This window comes from Microchirus variegatus (genome assembly GCF_963457635.1).
Source record: "Microchirus variegatus genome assembly, chromosome: 22".
Lineage (NCBI taxonomy): Eukaryota > Metazoa > Chordata > Actinopteri > Pleuronectiformes > Soleidae > Microchirus > Microchirus variegatus.
In genome coordinates, this window is record NC_139823.1 from 14,549,480 (window position 1) to 14,568,015 (window position 18,536).

General features: G+C 42.1%; 1 protein-coding gene across 1 annotated transcript in view; it reads left to right on the forward strand.

Moving 5' to 3' along the window:
• tmeff2a (transmembrane protein with EGF-like and two follistatin-like domains 2a) overlaps window positions 1-18,536 on the forward strand; it is a gene marked incomplete at its 5' end in the record, with an annotated part of 121,967 nt that overhangs the window by 77,194 nt on the left and 26,237 nt on the right. The window contains one exon of the mRNA XM_083908698.1: window positions 17,313-17,409. Within this exon, the coding sequence (XP_083764824.1) occupies window positions 17,313-17,409 (97 nt within the window). The remainder of the gene's footprint in view (window positions 1-17,312; window positions 17,410-18,536) is intronic.

Below are 18,536 nucleotides of genomic sequence, written 5' to 3' on the forward strand. Positions count from 1 at the left end.
TCCTTCATCTGAAAACAGGCTCTATCAGACCTGGCCGAGGGAGCGTTTGTGTGTAAGCAGCAGCAGAGCAAGGGCAAGCAGAGGTCAAAGTGCTTAATGAATGGGTTTTTTTGAAAATATTTAAAGGCGCCATATGTAAGAATGTGGCCAAAAACAGTTACTACATTCAAATTCAAAATACCGAGGTCTTTTAGGTTTCGTTTTCTGACGTAACTGGCAACCCGTGGTTGCTCGGCAGCTGAGACTCTACTGACTGCAATGATTGGTAGACGGCGCTTGGTGGCGCCACATGCCAAAACATGATTTCAAAACATAAACATGTTTTTTTTTATGCAAATATTTTGTCTTTACTGTTGTTGTTGGTGAGTTCAGTTTGTTATATGAACATTATTCCTGAGTCTCTGTGACATATTAGGAGGATTTTATGGCCAGTTGCTTTAGATTTATTACATAATGCACCTTTAAATTTGAAAATCTGAAATGCAGCCATCTGACTTCACTGCCTCCATCTGTCTTGACATGAAACAAATCACTTCCTGTGTGTAGAGCGGGAAGTCTTTGATTTGTTTATACAGTATCTATGATGTCAAACTCTGAGTTCAGCCCTTGTAACAGCTTCAGATAGAGCTAACGGCTTTTTAATATCTCAATATTTTTAGGCTGTGGCCCGATATACAAGCTACATCTCGATATATATCAGTAAAACTAACTGAACTAAGGCAGGTTCACTGAGCTCCTGAAGTTTTTCGGTGATTCGTGGTTCTCACAGGACACATCATTGTATGATATAGGGAATATCTAATCTCTCGCTGTTTATGACCTCTGTATTGTCTGTTTTTTTTTTGGTTTTTTTTAAAGGGAGACCGTACATATGGTCAAATAATGCTGTTTCTTATATAATTGATGACAACTCCATGTATCTTAAATCAAAGCTGTATTCGATATGACACAGTGTGGGTCGTAAAATCATCATAAAACACCTCAATATCAGTCCTGTAACATCCTTCAACACCAGGACATATTTTCACATAGTTTAATTTGTGATATCCCGAATCTAATATGATTTCTCGTCTTGTGTATCGATTTTTTTCAGACGAAAACTGCAATTCTTTTATTATCATTATTGTTGTTATTATTGGCCGGGAAGGCATCCTGTTACTGCAAAACTGCCAGCACGAATTGGGTTAGCTTTTGCATTTCAAGCAGTACCTTTATTATTATAGCATATATATATAATAATAACTTTCTCTACAGTATATAGCACCTTTAAAAAATAGATGTTTCCAATGTGCTTTGACTGACTGCAAGCGAAACCCACGAGATACAAAATGCCAGATGTCAAATGAAATAACGTAAAATGGCAGAAAGAGGACATTATGCAGAAGCAAGTAGAAAATAAAGAATGGAAAAGAGGGAGAAAAATCATATTCTTTATTGATAGTTTGCTGATGTCTCTCAAGCAAATATGTTTCTCAACCACTCAACCGAAACCTCTTGAAAACTCAGCTCACTTTGAACGCCCTGGTGGAATACACACTTTGGTTACTCAGACAGATATCAAATAAGTGGTGTAACGCGAGTGAGTGAACTGCTTCTAAATGACTCAAAGCAACAACAACCAAAAAAAAAGGGAAAATCAAACGGAAGCTTTTCGAGACAAACGGCACAAACTCAGGAGTCCACAGGAACAGAGGAGAACTGATGCAACTGATGCTTCTTCTTCTACCATCGTCTACCACTCTATCCTGCACATGACAATCCCGGCATGGTGCACAGGTCCTGCTTTCAGTGTTTATGAAAGAAATTCTGCCTGAAATCTAAGCCCCGACTTACGAGGCAAAGCTGGACAGAAGCCAGTGTAAAGTCAATACTGAACGCATTAATGTACCAGCGAGTAAATAAAGACCTCTGGATGGGGAAGTCCATTTTAATTTGTTAATGAGTGGATCTTAGATGAGAGTTTTTATTTATTTTTATATATATATATTTTCATAGTCTGCCAAGGTCGGTAAAGGCTTTGAAACTCTCATTATCATTGCCAAGGTGCCCTAAAAGCATTGCATTAGACTTAAATATTCCCCAGGGACTCTGACAACCTTGGCCTGACTTTTCTATTCAAAAAAAATAATTATATATCTGTTCTGTTGTTGGTAAATAGTTTAGATTTGTTGTTTATTTTAATTGATGTCAGAGCAATATAATGTTGCCTCTTGGCATAAGAAAATATGTATGCATGCAAAGGTACTGTATATAATGTCCAGTGTGAAGTATATGTACAGTATAATGATTGCCAAAAGCCTGAACTGTATACTCTCCTTTTCCCTTTGCGCTTTTCGGAAGCTTATGAGTCCTTCAACCATTCATGAACTTTAGAAAGTGTATATATATATATATATATATATATATATATATATATATATATATATATATATATATATATATATATATATATATATATATATATATATATATATGCTGGAAGAGCATAGTGGTCAATTTCACCGTGTTTTTGGAGCTGTTGTGTTCAGTTTTTCTATAATTTCCAGGTTTAAACTGGGGGTTTACAAACTCCCACTCACATTATCTGGGTGTGTTAGTCATTTCAGTTGGACTAACAATGGATGTTTTAATGTCAGACTTTAGTTGGACTAACACAAATGTCACCTCCTCATCGGTTCTTATCGTCCACGACTCGACTAAATTAAAAGTTCCCTTCAGTCTTACTTTTAGAAACTTTCAGTCACTTTGTCGTAAAAGAAGTCCTCGCTCTTTGTTTTCGTTGTGTTGTTTCCCGTCAGTAGTACATTCTGAAACTAAAGAATCAGCTTCCTGTTTGCACTGGCGTGCACTTTTCCAGTGTTCCTTCATGTCCCCCATTTTTCCTTTCACCCCAACCGGCCGAGGCAGATGGCTGCACATATTTTTCTCTTGAATAGAATGTCATACGGGGCCCTTGGTTGGTGTAGTGGTTAGCACTCTTGCCTTTGCAGCAAGAAGACCCGGGTTCCTGGGTTCGAGCCCCGTTTGGGACAACTTCGGAACAAGGGCCTTTCTGCAAGGAGTTTGCATGTTCTCCCCGTGTGTGCATGGGTTTTTTCCGGGGTTCTCCGGCTTCCTCCCACAGTCCAAAAACATGCGATATTAGGAATTGGTCACTCTAAAATTGACCGTAGGTGTGAGTGAATGGTTGTCTCTATATGTGGCCCTGCTGGCGAACTGTCCAGGGTGTACACCCCCCGGGGTGCTGAGATAGGCACAGCACCCCGAGGTAGATAAAGCGGTAGATAATGGATGGATGGATGGATGGATGTCATACTTGATTATGCCATAAACACTGGCTTTACCATTACCAGGAACATAAAGTTTGTGAGTTCAAGTGTTTGACCCAGATGAAGGCTTCTGTGGACATACAGTATATAATCAAAGGAAACGCAGCGTTGAGCGGCTTTATGCTACAGGCATTTTCTGGCACATTTCTGGCACAACACTCATGGGCCCAGCTAATGTGTTCCGAGTACCAAATAAAAGGTTCAGCCAATGTATTTGAAAGACAGTTGCTTCTATAATTTTTGGTATTTTTAACGTACAATCACAGTATAATGAGGTGTAGTTGGCACCTACCCGCTGAAGCTCTACACTGATGCATAACACTGTAATAGGTTCAGGTGGGCCATTAGAGGCCTGTGCGAGCTTCATCAGAGGGGGATATTTTTACAGAAGTACCACTCGACAAACAAGAGCGCATCATTATTTCCCACAAGTGTGGATAGATAGAGAGAGAGCGAGCGAGAGAAATCCAGGGTGTTTGCTCTTCCCCCGTCGGTTCATTCCAGTATTTCCCCGCCATTGGTGCTGGAGCTCGGATGGTAAATATGCCAAGGTTAGAGTGCCGAGCTGCTCGTGCAATCGGGGAGAGAAATTAATTGAATTTCCAACAAGCATCCTGATGGAAGATAGGGAAAGGAAATTCAAAAGTCATTGTGCAACTATGTGTGCGGGAACAAATAATGGAGTAATGGAGGAGGAGGAGGAGGAGGAGGGATAGATAAAGACAAAACCACTGGCCATAATAACAATGATAAGTTTCATTTTGATGTGCTGGTGGTGATATCTGCCTCATCACCATCAACCGCATAGGCCAAATATTTATTTGCAAAGAGACTGACTTCATATTCCAGTGACCCAATAACAATCGTACAGCAAAAAACGACATAGCTGTGATTATTATGTATTACCCAGTTTAGATAAGCAACCTAATCTGGTCTCCTTGCTCAGACTTCCTTAAAGCTCACATAGAGTGGTCCTGTTGCACATAATATATTAGTTACGGAGGTCTACTTACATACATTAACTTGTTTTTATGGTCAAAAACCTCCTAGTTGCTGTAAACGAGCCGATAGAAATCCTCTTTTCTGACGCTGTTTCCCAGGTAAATATCCAGGTTTCTGCTGTTGAATGAGTGGAAGTTCTTCCGTATTATTGTTGGAGCTGGAGGATGCTGTTTTAAAGAGAGAGTTCAGTGTGTTTGGATGACGTATTACCACAATATCTGCATCTTATATACAGCACGTGCTCACAGAAAACACTGCTGCTGATGTAAAATAACTCGTATAGCAGTCGTTGACTGCTTATACGTATGCTATCTCGAGTCTGTCTTTGCTGCTTTATCTTTAGTCTCGTAATCCACTTGTTCCCCCTCACTGTTTTTAGCTTGCTGGACGAGGTTTGTGTTACTCAGAGATAAATCCGAACAAATTATTTTAAATCCTGAACTCAAAATAACACATTTTAACTTGGCTTTCTCGTACGGCTTCACGGGAAATTATCAGAATCTGAAGAAAATGACATGGCGTACAGTTCAATCTCCCAAAATTATTTTTAGTGACTTTAACTTTACCGATGCACTACCCGGGGTAGTTCTGCGTTTGTAAAGCAGTTGATTATTCTGTCAAATGCACAGCAATCTTCCTCCGTGAGAAAAAATAATCACGAAAGGTGGAACAAAATAATCAGGAAAAACACAGATTTTTCAGCCACGTCTTGTTTATTATACGAAACGCTTAAAATTAACGACAAAGGATGAATAATTCAGCGTGCTTGATCACACAAAAAAAATGCTTATTGAGAAGTGAGTGCCGTGAGCCAGAGCTGTGACTCTGTCACAATGCATTAGGAGAATCACATTTTAAATAGATGACTGTCCTGTTTAGGAACAGCCTGCATCGTTTCATCCCCGTGTTATTTGAAGTACAATGGTGCATTGCTCTGGGGCTACTTCAGCATGTCTCTAGATTAAAACCGTAGTGTTTTCTGGGACACAGCACAGGAAGGAGTTGTTTTTAAACCTTATAGCAAATATAAAGGGAATAATAATAGTCGACGTCGCCCTGAACAAGGATCCGTTGAAAATATTTTCAAAACTTTTAAGGAATATTTTTGATGAATTTTTGAAATTCAGGAAATGATCCATTTGGCCTGATGCTGACACTGACGTTGACAGTGAGCTTTCTTTTCTATTTTATCAGATTATCAGGTTTCTAAAGAAATGTGTGCATTGACTGACCTGTGTCACTGTACAAGGTGTTAAATATCATTTTCTGTTCATTGTTCATGTTGCATGACTGCAGTTCTACTCAAACAAGTATGACTTTTTTTTCCTATTCTATATTATCATGTCTAGACACGGTAGCATCACTTGAGTCATATTCAGCTACGACTAAATGAGCAGAAGCTCTGTGTCCCTATACCACGTCCTTAGGTGAACTCTACAGAGTCGTGGAGGCTGTTTTTACTGCAGTTTGTCCATTGTTATATATGAATGCGAGCCACTAATTGCTCCCTGGCTCTTCACAGACAACCCACAGACGTGGAGGTGGTGTCAGATCTTCAACTTCCACACCTTTGACAAGAAAGCTCATAGCAGAGGCGCACAGCCAGTGTGGCTATAAATATGTTGTCTCTTAATATCAGTGTCTTCGCGAACCAGGGACGTTTTCTGCACAGAGTTTGCCTGTTCTCCCCGTGGGTGTTTGTGGGTTTTCTCCGGTTTCTCTGGTTTCCTCCCACAGTCCAAAAACATGCAGCTATGGCGATTAGGGTAAATTGGACACTCTGAATGAGCCGTAGGTGTGAGAGTACCCTCATGTGGAGGATAAAAGCAGTAGAAGACGAGTGAGTGAGTGAATATCAGTGTCCACATTTGAGCAAAAAATGGATTCACATTGTTGTATCCATCCAGCTTAACACACAACTCATGAGTTGTTTTTTTGGGGGTCTTGTTTTCTGCAAACCTCTACTTTCTTTTTCGCAGAGCTCCAGTGGGCTGCAGATATGTGGTGACGGGATTGAAAAAGCCACTCAGGCGAAAGGAGAAGGAGAATACGGGGTCTAATCCTCTCAAAGCTGCCAAAGATGAAGTTTTAAAGCCATAACTCCTCCTTTTTAATCCATTCACAAAGGTTCTGACCCAGTTGGGGACCTTGTTCACGGATTCATTAACAGCTTCACGGTCACTGCCAGTGGTGGGATGTACCTGGCTGCTGGTGCACCTTGTTAGTGCTGGATTTAAAGGATTGAGTAGGTCACTCTCTGTGTGTGTGTGTGTGTGTGTGTGCGTGTGTGTGTGTGTACTTGTGCACACTGTGGCCTTCATTAGGCAGCATCTGCTTTGGAAAGTGCAAGGATCTGTCTCTTTATCCAAGGGTGTGATCCGTGGAGCCTGTAAGCAGAGGGCAAACGATTTGAGGCAAAGGAAAGTAGGGCAAAGAAAGTTAGCGATGCCTTTGGAGGTTGCTTTACGCTGCGCTTCAATGTCAGACCGCTTTTGAATCCAAATCGAGTAAATGAAAGCTCGTCTTTGACGTGGCTGTTGCACGGATAATAGAGCCGTGTCAAGTTTTGTGCCAACATCCTTCAGATTCATTAATGGCTGCAGCGTTATTTGTTAGGGCTTAAATATCCTGCAAATACTCATCATCAAAACTGCTATTCTGTTTTCTGTTGTATGCAGATTTGAAAATGTGCGTCCACACGCCAAATGTGCATGCTTCAGGTTGCACAATACATTCGAGGGAATTTTTTTTTACCCACGTGTGGACTGACAGACCCACATGGACTGGATGCCAGATAATTAAAGATTGATCATTGCTCCGGAGTGGAAGATAAAGAAAGGTATTTAACATCTTTATGGGCAGAAAAGCTCTTGTTAAACATATTTTACATGTCTTATATCGCAGGGTATCACTGACCGAAGCAATGTTGTGATATTGCCCGTCCCTATGGAGTGGTGAAGCCAAAATTGGCCCCATTAAAATGTACTCCACTGTACGCTCGCCTCTGTTCATGTGACGGATCCACAACGGATTTTGTGAACACCTTAGCAATAGATAAGCAACAACTCAAACAAGTCCGTTGGACAAAGACTGCAAGGTTTACCCTGCACTCCTGTTTATATGAAAAGAAAATAATTAAAGTTTCTCTTATTCAAGACACTTACAAGTAGACTGCAATGTTGGTGGACTGTACAAAAGAGAGCGTTTTCCCTCATTTCAGCCTGTTAAATGTGGCTTTGTGGGGTTTGTTTTGTTGCTAATCTCTTTTCCAAGAGTGACCGTGGCCAAGAAGGCAGCACAGATTACAACACACACAGACATACACATTCCATACATAGATATACAACAATTAATTATGGTACAGGTGCATGAGCCAAGATCCTTCAAAATCAACTGGAATCACAGAGATGTTTTGCTGACTTTCTTCTAAAAAAAAAAAGTATCTCGGAATGACTTGAAATTCACCATCATAACAGTCAGCATTGTCCTGAACAAGGATCTGTTGAAAATATTTGCAAAGCTTTTAAGGAATAATTTTTGTGAATTTTTGAAATTCAGGAAATGATTTGCCCTGATGCACTTTGACAGTGAGTTCTGACAGAATTTCAGATCAGTCTTAGTTTGTTTCATGTTTCGCTGCCAAAGCACATAAAACCTTTTTGATGGCATTAATATTTATATCACACACATTATTGCCCTGATTCATTGAGTCATTTGCGTCAAACTTTATTTCGGAGGAACTCGGCTTCTCCTCATCTGCCTCGTGGCTGACAAATGACTTTGTAAAAAAAGCAATGCGGTGTCCTGCAGGGTAAGAAAGAAAAAAAAGAGAAAGAACAGAAATTCAATCCTGGCCGCTGTCGGCAGTCTCATCTGTCATTTTTTCAATACTAATGTCCATTATGTTTATGGATCACTCTCTGGCCCAGCTCACCATATCTGATCGGCCACTTGGGGCAGTGGCCCGTTGATAATGTCATTTTGATTGATGGATCTCATCGTTTAATTGTCAGCATTGTCGTCTTTTAATGGAGCTCCCCACACAATTCAAAGATTACATTTGAGACGAGCGAGACTTCAAACTGTGTGCAGCAGCAGCAGCATGTGATGCTAATGCGATGTGACCGCGTACGCTTAGATTCTGCATCCTCATCGCAGGCCGTTATCTAATATTTGCCTCGTGTTTATCACTTCCTGTATCACCTTTCATTGTTCACGTGACCGCTTTACAGGAAGAAACCAGTCGGTGGTGCCATTCATCACACCTGCCAATAGGAATAAGTTAGTTTTGCTGGTTTTGTACATCAATTTATCCACTATTTATCTGTTTACAAGTCTTAATAGTCAAAGCAATTGAGTAATTGACCTACAACAACAGCTTTGTGGTTGGCTAATATGGTAATGTTGTACTCCATGTACACTATAGTGCATGATCTGCAGTCGACAAGTTGTTCCAGTGTCCTCTTGTACATTTAAGTGGACATTTACAATCTGTATATTTGCATTTATGGAGCGTTCAATTCAATTTATTTCAAAGCGTTTGACCTCGTGCGCTCACAGTCACGCAGGCCGAGTGATGCGTTATCGTTTAGCGATGAAGCACAATGATCATCGCACTCCCCCGTAACGCTTCGACACGTGGATTTGAGTCAGTAACCAGATCTGAAACTTACAAAAAAGGAGTGAGTCAGTAACAATAGTGAGTCATGTGTGGGGTTTTTTTTTACACCGTGGCTGTTTTTTTTTACTTACCACACACAGCCGAGTGTAGGATGCATCAGCCTTCATCTCTGTCTCTGCCTCTGTGTTCGCAAACCAAGGTCGTGGTGGTCTTTTGCTGTTTTCCAGGTGTGTGTGGGCTTCATTCATCATCTGTATGATAGCCGCACGCTAGAGTGCCCTACATCTCCTGTGTGTGTGTGTGTGTGTGTGTGTGTGTGTGTACGGTCACTGACAGAAATGCTCCCTCATTCTCTCCGTATGCTCGTTTAATTGAATATCTCTTCCTCTCTTTTCTCCATTTTGCTTCCAAAGCCTCTCTTTTGTTTCACTGCCACAGAAAGTCACTGGCAAACCGCGACCACGTCCTCCTCGCACGTACAGTGCAACGCAGTATCGTCATGTAAACAATGGCCGCTGCTGTGTACTCGACAACAAGACATGTTATGATACAAACATGATACTATAAACATTGTGCGTGTGTGTACTGTGCAAAAGCCATCGTTAGATTTGTTGTTTTAGGCTAGATTTACACGACAACGATCTGAACACGAACCGCAAAAGTGGCGTTGCGTTCCCACTTTTTATTTCGCCTTTAGACGAGCGTCTTTGGGCAGAGGCGCAGTTTGCGAACAGGCAAGGCAGGCAACTGCTTGGGGCCCCGAGCTGATAGGGGGCCCCCCGACACTCGGAGCCTGAGGGCTGTTTTTACTGAAATGTGCAGTGACCCAAAAACAATGGGCAATTTGCAATGACATCTCAGTAGGAAACCTCCCTAAAGAGGCCTCACCTCACTTTAACCTGTGTGAAGTTATCGTTCTGCAAGTTGGAAAATGAAGAGGATTATTTACAGTGTAATGTATATCTTTTTTACTCAGTTTATATATGTTTTTTTCAGTTATTTACGGTATTTTATTGTTCTATATATTTATATTGTTTTACAATGTGGGTTCTTTACAGTGTAATGTATTTTTTGACTAAGTTTATATAGTTTTTTAAAAGCTATTTACAGTATTTTATTGTTCTTTACATTTATATTTTCACATCATTTGGAAAAAAATATATATATTTTTAACTCGTACATTTTTCGTTGATGTCATATTATTTATAACATAATGTTGATGAACACTGGTTGGAAGGGCCCCCTGGGAATTTTTGCTTAGGTCCCCTACAGACTCTAGAATCGCCTCTGTCTTTGGGTGGAAATCTGCATGCACACGGTGACGCTAAAGTGTGTGAAATTTGATGTAGTATGCATGCCAGGTGGCTAGGTGGCACTGTGAAGCACTGCCATACAACAACACCAATAAGCGAGCGCATGCGTTGAAACTTCCTTCTCTAGTAGCGCTGAGTAGCCCACAGTCGAAAACCAAAACATTAACTCGGCTTAATTGCTGAAATGACTCCAGGATAGGTATCAGAGCAGCTAAGGCAACTTGAATGTCCGACTGATGGATTATAATCCGACATGTTTGTTGTTGTTGTTTGTCTGTACTGTACATGGATCTGACGTCAACGCGTACGGGAGGATAGCCAGCGTGAGCAGCTCAGAGCACACTATTGCGTTTTCAACCCTTTATACGGGAACGTGACGGTGGAGCGTTTTTAAGATTTCCACTCTGGAGGGTGGGTTCGTGTTCATTATAAGTAATTAGCCAATACAATACTGCCTGAAATCACTGGACTGGATCTGTAAACCATGATGTAAATGGTTCATATGACAGATATGTGAGTGAGGGCCGCATACAGTTTTGCCACACAGCTCGATGGTTCTCAAACTGTGGTGCGTGTTTCCACCAGTGGTACGCAAGCGGTAAAAAATCAGAAATACTGTTTTTGCCAGGGTATGTGATCGGAGTGGAGCGGGGGTATTTTGACTCGTAGGAAATTGTGAAAAATCTGTAGCTGACTTATTTACACTGCTGTATTTTAACATCGGTGATAGTGAGCTCAATATTTTCAAAGTATAAAACGGTTTAAGAACGACTGAGCTCGAGCACATACTCAAGGTTGTGATGTGTGTGAAAGTGGTATCAATCCACCAGTAGAAACCATCACTCCCTCACTTTAGGCACCTTTTAGATGAAGTTACTCACAGCTATAATTTATCCCCTGATGTTTGCCTTGAACTCAGTGAAAATCTGTATTGAACTGAGACAGAGATTAGTGCTCCTATGTAGACATCACAGCTTAAGCACATAAATCATGCTGTAGTTTCCTGGGACCATCACTTTCAATGTTGTTGCGACACAGAACATCCCCCCTCTCTAATATAGCGTCTGACAAACCCTAGCCCAGGTGTCGTGGGATTTTTTTTTTTTTTTCCCAGCAGCCATTGAGCTGCGGTGACAGGTGAATCACTTTGGCAACAGCGTGCTCCATCTCAGCCCTTGAACCCTGGAGCTCATTCAAAGGACTCTCTCACACACACACACACACACACTGTTTTTCCTCCTGAAACACAACAACAACAAATGTTCTCACCTGAGTGTATTCTGAAGAATATTCAGCACATTTTGTAATTTTCTGCATCTCAAAGCAGTGCATATCAAAAGGATGGTGGGTAGCTCTGTGACAGCGTCTTCCTGCTCAATGCACTTGGAAAGTAGCTCACACGCACGCACGCACGCACACACACACACACACACACACACTATTTCCGTGATTTGTGTTTGTCATAAAATTGTCTAAAGACTGCAGTGGAACTTTTTTTATAACAGGCAGCACAATTGTGTGTAATGTGAGTCAATAAACAACGGCAGAGCTAAAGAAGAGAACATTTAAAGTGGCCTGGCATTAATGGAAAGTCCATAATTTGGATACAGGGCCGGCCCAAGCCTCCATGGGGCCCTAAGCAAAATTGATTTTGGGGCCCTCTGTTAATAATAATGATTATTGATCATTAACACACCTACTATACTAAAGGTATTCTACTTATTCTACTCCGTCACGAATACGAATACACTTGTAAAACTAAAATGTTAGAACTTTTTGTTGCAAAGAAGCAGACACCAGATTTGCAAACTTACAGACAAATCTTTCAATTAATATTTGGCAAACTCAGCAACTCCCCCTACTGGCGACACAGAGAATCAATACATAAAACCTAACGGTTCAAAAATAAAATATTAAGATATTAAGGTCTGATTCAAAATACACTCCTGTAATACAAAGATTGGACTTTTATATGTCAAACACACAGCATTAAATAAAATAAACGAATAAATATCAAACAAATACTTAAATAATAACAATAGTAAATCAACAGAGGCACCCGGATCAAGGTAATAAAAATGGTTTATAAATAAAATATAAAGTTAAATAATCACATCTGACAACTTGGTAAAAACTGTGAAAAAGCTTTGGTAAAAATGGGGAGAAAAATTCTGAATAAACTACAGCAATACAAACTTTTATTTTTTTGAGTTAATTGCTCTTGGGGGCCCTCTAGTGGTCACGGGGCCCTAAGCCGCGGCTTAGTTCGCTTATGCCTTGGGCCGGCCCTGATTTGGATGATAGTCTGGAGCAGTGATTCCCAAAGGGAGGGTCAGGGCCCCCTAGTGGGCAGATAGGAAGAGTGCACTTTCCAAGACGGTAATGTAATCAGTGACCCTGTTAGCGCTTTACAAGATTCAGAAAGCAGAAGCAGTCGACCTCAGAGTGTGTCACACTTGTTTCCTCCCTCACAATAAACCTGTCTGTGGCACCCCCCGTTGAGTGCATGACTAGTCCCCCCCCCCCCCCGGTGGATTCTCTGTGTTAGACACCACCACATGTCTGATGTTGAACTTGTCTGTGCATACATGGCTGCACAGCACTTACGACACTGTGACGCTCCAGAGACCAGTAATGGGATTAGAAAAAACCCTGCTCTTTAACCTTCCAGCGAGCCCCGCGGCACCGCTGCTACTGATCCATCCACCACATTTTGGTTCCTCCTGCGTCACTTTGCTCTCATCTCTTCTTCTTTTTCCCTGTAACTCAATCTCAACGAGTGAATCTGTCTTTCTGAAGACGCACAATAGCTAAACTCATTGTGTTCGTGACTGTGACTGAAAAGATGAAGGTGAGACTATAGGAGAGTGATCTGGTCTGGACAAGGGTGGATCAATACTTCTTGGGATGTGGGTGAGGCGAGTGGGGGGGGGGGGGGGTGCACTAGAAGGGCTAATCATTTCAGTCATTACACAGCCGTGTCTGTTGATTCCAGGGATTAGCAGACACACAAACAGGGGAGATGTTGTGTTAGTGCTACAGGAGACTCTATCAGGGATTTCAGGAGTGGGAAACTCTGCCTGTCCCTCGTCGCCCTCGGTAATTGTGCCTGCAGCAGCATGTACTAGGATCTGGGTGTTAGTGTGTAAGAGTGTGTGTGTGTGTGTGTGTGTGTGTCTGTAAAAGATGTACCAACTGTAGTGTGACACAAAGAAGAGGAGGGAAAAAAGAAGCCAATGATGGCATTTGCATTGCGAATCCACAAAGAGGGTCCGGGAAGGTGTTGCAGAATCATGTTTGGTCGCCTGTGCATGCCTTTTTATGCAGAGATGATCATTTAACAGAGAGTCTACAGAGGGGACGGCTGTAGCTCCAGTGCCTTGGCGGTAAAGTTTCACACACCGCAACGTACACGACAGGTGGAAATGAGGGAAATTTTAAACATTTTACGTCGCTGGTCACTAAGTCACACCTGGCTAATTCAATCCGGAGCACTTTACAGTGTTGACAGTAACCTAAAGTTTGGTGTGAAGCAAGAAATAAAGAGAAAAAAAACCTTTCATGCCTGAGCCAACGAGCACATTTTAACACACATGAGGGAAACGGGAGTGAAAATTAGCCTTGAAAGTAAATCTACTCAGAGACTTAACTAAATAGAACTAAATGGGAATTTTTGAAAATCTACTAAAATACGTAACATTTCTGCATCAGCGATAACCCTCACAGGCCGACACACTTTAAATTCATAGAAATCCAAGGTGAGGCATGCCTGGATAGTCACCTGAGTGCACACACACACAGTCTGTCAGAGCAGCTGATGTGTGCAACCAAAAAGTCTTCACACAGTTTGTATCGCACACACACACATTTGTTTACATTAAATTGCTGCCTTTTGTGTGGTTATGTAATTGCACACGCTCACGTTGCGATTGCAGTTAGATTAGTCATGCAGAACCGCAAAAGACTTTGGCGGCCCGAGGCGACTGGGACTCATGGATCAAACTGAACTGAAGCAGTCTAGTGGGTCTGAGCCTAGTTAGGGGGGGCGAGGGGGGGACAGTGGGGGGGGGGCGCTCTCCTGTGCATAAATTATCATACAATTTAATGGCGTTCTAAGAAGAAGAAGAAGAAAAAATGGTTGCTGTGAACTAATCAGCTGTTCTTGGAGCTCAGGCTCCAGCCAATTATCGGCTTTGCCCCTCACCCTTTTCAGCACCACCGACGGCAGAGCGGGACGAATGAAAGTAATGCGTTTACCGCTTTAGTCGCCTCGTGGTAAACGCACCATCCTGGGTTTTTTCAAGCTTGACCGTCACTGGCAGCAGCACAGCTCGTCCCAAACCGTTACATTCTCAGCGCTGGTTTCATAACAGATGTGAGCAAATAACACATTCTTCCACTGTTACTCTTATGCACTTGGAGCTTGCGATGGGTTTAATAAGCCACTTAGAGGACAGGGCACCGCGAGCGACAGACTATGACATTGTTGGGGGTTATTTTTCTGGACGTGATGGTGTCGCTACAGAGCTGCAGAGGTCATTATACGGAGCTGTGAGAGTGTTAAAGGTGCTGGAGTGCCACGTTTGAGTGAAACTGGATAGTGGGAGTTTTGTTGTTGTTGTTTTTTTACACTGATGATAAGATGTGTGACCAAGCGTTTCACTTCAGATTTCCGTCAGGAAGCGTATATGCATTAATAGTTTGTCTGGAGGCTGGTGGATCTCAGCGGTGCGACTGATAGTTAGTTTTGTTTAACTCGGGTTCCGCGATATCAGTTGCTGAGACAGATGGTGGAGAGACAACTCACACAGCTCATTATTTTTAATTAGCTCCACCTTTTCAGTGTACTTGCACACCCCACTGCTAGCTTTTCTTTCCTTTTTTTTTTTTTTTGGTTAGTTCCAACATGAGACTCGGTTTTAATCCCCGAGCAGAAAAAAAAACTACTTTCCACAATTATCTTGTCAAATAAGATACGTTAAAGCTCACATAGAGTGGTCCTGTTGCACATATATGTGAGTTATGGAGGTCTTAACTTGTTTTTATGGTCAAAAACCTCCTAGTTGCTGTAAATGAGCCGATAGAAATCTCTCCTTACTGACGCTCTCCTGAGCCGCGCTGTTTCAGACATTAATCTCACCCCCAGAAGACAAACTGTGTTGTGATTGGCCAGCCAGCGTAGAGCCTTCCCAACTGTCTTGTGATTGGCCAATACCCGTAAGTGACATAATTAGCACACCCGCTCTCAGAAGCGCAGCTCCCCCCTCTGGAACGGTGGATGCACTGCTACTCATTATCAAAACATTGTTTTAAAGATGTTTAAAAATAGCTTCTTCACGACTCCCCGCCGCAGTCCCTTTGACGAACTTTGACCCAGAGTCAGAAGACACTGTCGCTCGTGAAACACCTCCACAACGGACGTTATTCTTCTTCTGCGGTTCAATGTACGCAACCGGATGTGCCCGGAGCAGGACGATCTGCTGTTCAGGAAAACCGATGTTTACGTAACCGAACTGGGTTTTGTTTACGTAACCGAACTGGGTTTCAGCAATGGCTGAACTGTTTGTTTCGAAACTTCAGGGCTTCGTAAACAAGGTAATGACGCAGATACACACTAAAAAAACAGCGTTAATTGGAACTTCCGGTCTAGGTCCGCTTTAAATCAAAAGTTAAAACATCGTCCAGTTGTTTTGACTCTGTTTTTGTCAGTCAACACTATCCTGATGTGGCATTGATGCTCCAACCCTGGGCTTTGTGCCAACACGGCTTCACACCTTGTAGTCTTGCCAGTCCCATGACCTGACAGTAAAGCTGTGAATACAGAATGTACATTTTGCCACCTGACTGCAAATGTTCAGCATTCAGAGGAGACGGCAGCCTCGCTGCCTCACTCGTGGCTGCCTTCCAACACCTGCAGCTTCTAAAGGAAAGGGGAAAAAAAATGAAATAAAATCACAGACACACACGCTGAAAGTAAAGGTACGGTGTTTGAAAGGAGTGTCGTGTCCTTAGCAAAGGAACTTTTCAATCTTGCTGGGCTGTATTGTGTGTTTTTTGGACACGAGGTGAATGAAGCTGTTGGATAATCTGACCCAGCAGACTGAGTGTTATGGAGGAGGCTCTTCACTGACTCCATTTAACATTCAAAACAAGCAGAGTGAAGTTAACTGACCTTAAAGTAAGTGTCAAAACCGACTTAAGCTTGGCAAGGGAAAAAACAAAAAAAATCATATTCAAGTGTGCTTTCCAACTGGAGTAATAACAAAGTCTCAGGAGGGTAAAAAGACATGCAGTATGGATGTCTGCGTATGTGTCGGGGAGATTAAAAATTAAAATCATGACAAATTCTGTCTCCTTCTCTCAAGGTGTCCTCACGGCTCCTTGAAATTTGAAAAAAAAAAACAAAAACAAAAATAGAGCTTGTCTAATGGAGGAGAGGGCCGAGGGGGAAAGAGAAGAAGAGTGAAAGTGTGCAGAGACTAGAGAGGAGAGTCCTCTGTGGTAGGAGAATGCAATTTGAGATTGGCCAGATTGCTTTTTTTCCGCCTTTCTCCCTTCTCTCCTCTTCCCCCCCCCCCCTCCTCGGCAGCTCACGAGGCGTGATGTGCACTGGCAGGGTCCCTAAGCCGCCGTAAGCCTGACGCCAGCACCCACACCGGAGTCGTCGCACTTACAGCGAGCGAGAGAATCAGCCCCGATGAAATAAAAGAGGGACTCGGAAAAAAGATCAGCGGGGATTTGGGGCGTGATAGATGAGAGTCAGACGGAGAGAGGGAGGAGATGACGGGAGGCGGGGTGAATGGATGATGGGCGATATAGACTGCGGGATTATTTAGGGATGAAACCGAATGTAAATGTAACGGCTGATCTCTCGTGGTCTTGTTGCATTGTGAGAGGTGCGTTGTCACGGGGCTTTGTTACAGTTTTTCCCCCCTCACTCCACTCCAAACAGCTGGGTTATATATAACAAAGAACACCACATGAGTGGTGGTGTTGTCCTACATGAAACAGGTGTGACATATTTTTCTTTTTTTCCCGCACTTACAGGAGGCGAGGGCTCCGCCGAGGCGGGACAGAAGGAGACGTCCACCTGTGACATTTGCCAGTTTGGGGCAGAGTGCGACGTGGACGCAGAGGACGTCTGGTGAGTCTCTGCAGAAGACGACGCGCGTCAAACTGCTTTCACGCTATCATCATTTCGTCTTTATTTTTATGGCACATTTTTACGCAATGATGCAACCCACTGTGCTTTACAACATCAAATAAAGTCAAGCAAGCAAACAGAATAATAATATGTAAAAAAATAAAATAAAAATTACGGGGCTAAACGTAATACCTTAACTGCAGCCTTGGGCATGTAACAATTTTGAGTGAACATCTCAGGCAAAAATGGTGACTCAGACTCATAAAACTTTTAAAAATTAAAATAAAAATTGTATTTTCCATACTTGGAAAAAGGCACTACATTTTAATAACAAATACAAAACATGAAGACAGACGATCAGAACCAAGAGAAATCACAATAGTAACCGTTCCATCTTGGATTCCTCGACTCCAATCACACGAGCAGTGAACTCCAGATAAATGATATCAAGAAATGTGAGGAACTAATAGTTCACTGACAGCTTCTCAGGGTGTTTCCACCTCATAGTTACTCATTTATTAGCCTCAGTAAGGCCAGAAAAATTAAGTATTTCCTGCTGTCCAGGTTAGGTCCAAAACTGAGATAAATCTTTCAGGAGTAAAGTAGTTATCGACACCGTCAATTGTCATAGGAAATATATTTGTTCAGTGCGAAGATACACAGTTCCGAAAACTAACGACAGGTGTGCGTTTCCAGAACATACGAAGAAAACCGACACGATACTTAGCATAGGTATCGGTCCGATACTGATCAAAATCACTGGATCGGATAACAGACACATAAAATATCAAATCAGATAAGATCCAAAAATTATATATATTACATGCTTCACTACACTCTTAGATAGAAAAGTGCTAAGTAGAACCATATAAGGGTTCTTCGGCTTGTCGTCATAGGAGAACTCTTTAGGAGGGTTCCACCAAGAACCCTTTTAAAACCCTTTATTCAGGAAAAGGGTTTTAAAGGGTTCTCTGGATTAAAATTGTTCTTACTGGAACCATTAGTGTTACCAAGAACCCTTGAAAAACCCTTTCTTCGGGAAAGGGTTTTTCAGAAGCAAATGGTTCCAGCTAGAACCTCAGCCCTTGTAGAAGAACCCTTTTGGAACCTTTATTTCTAAGAGTGTA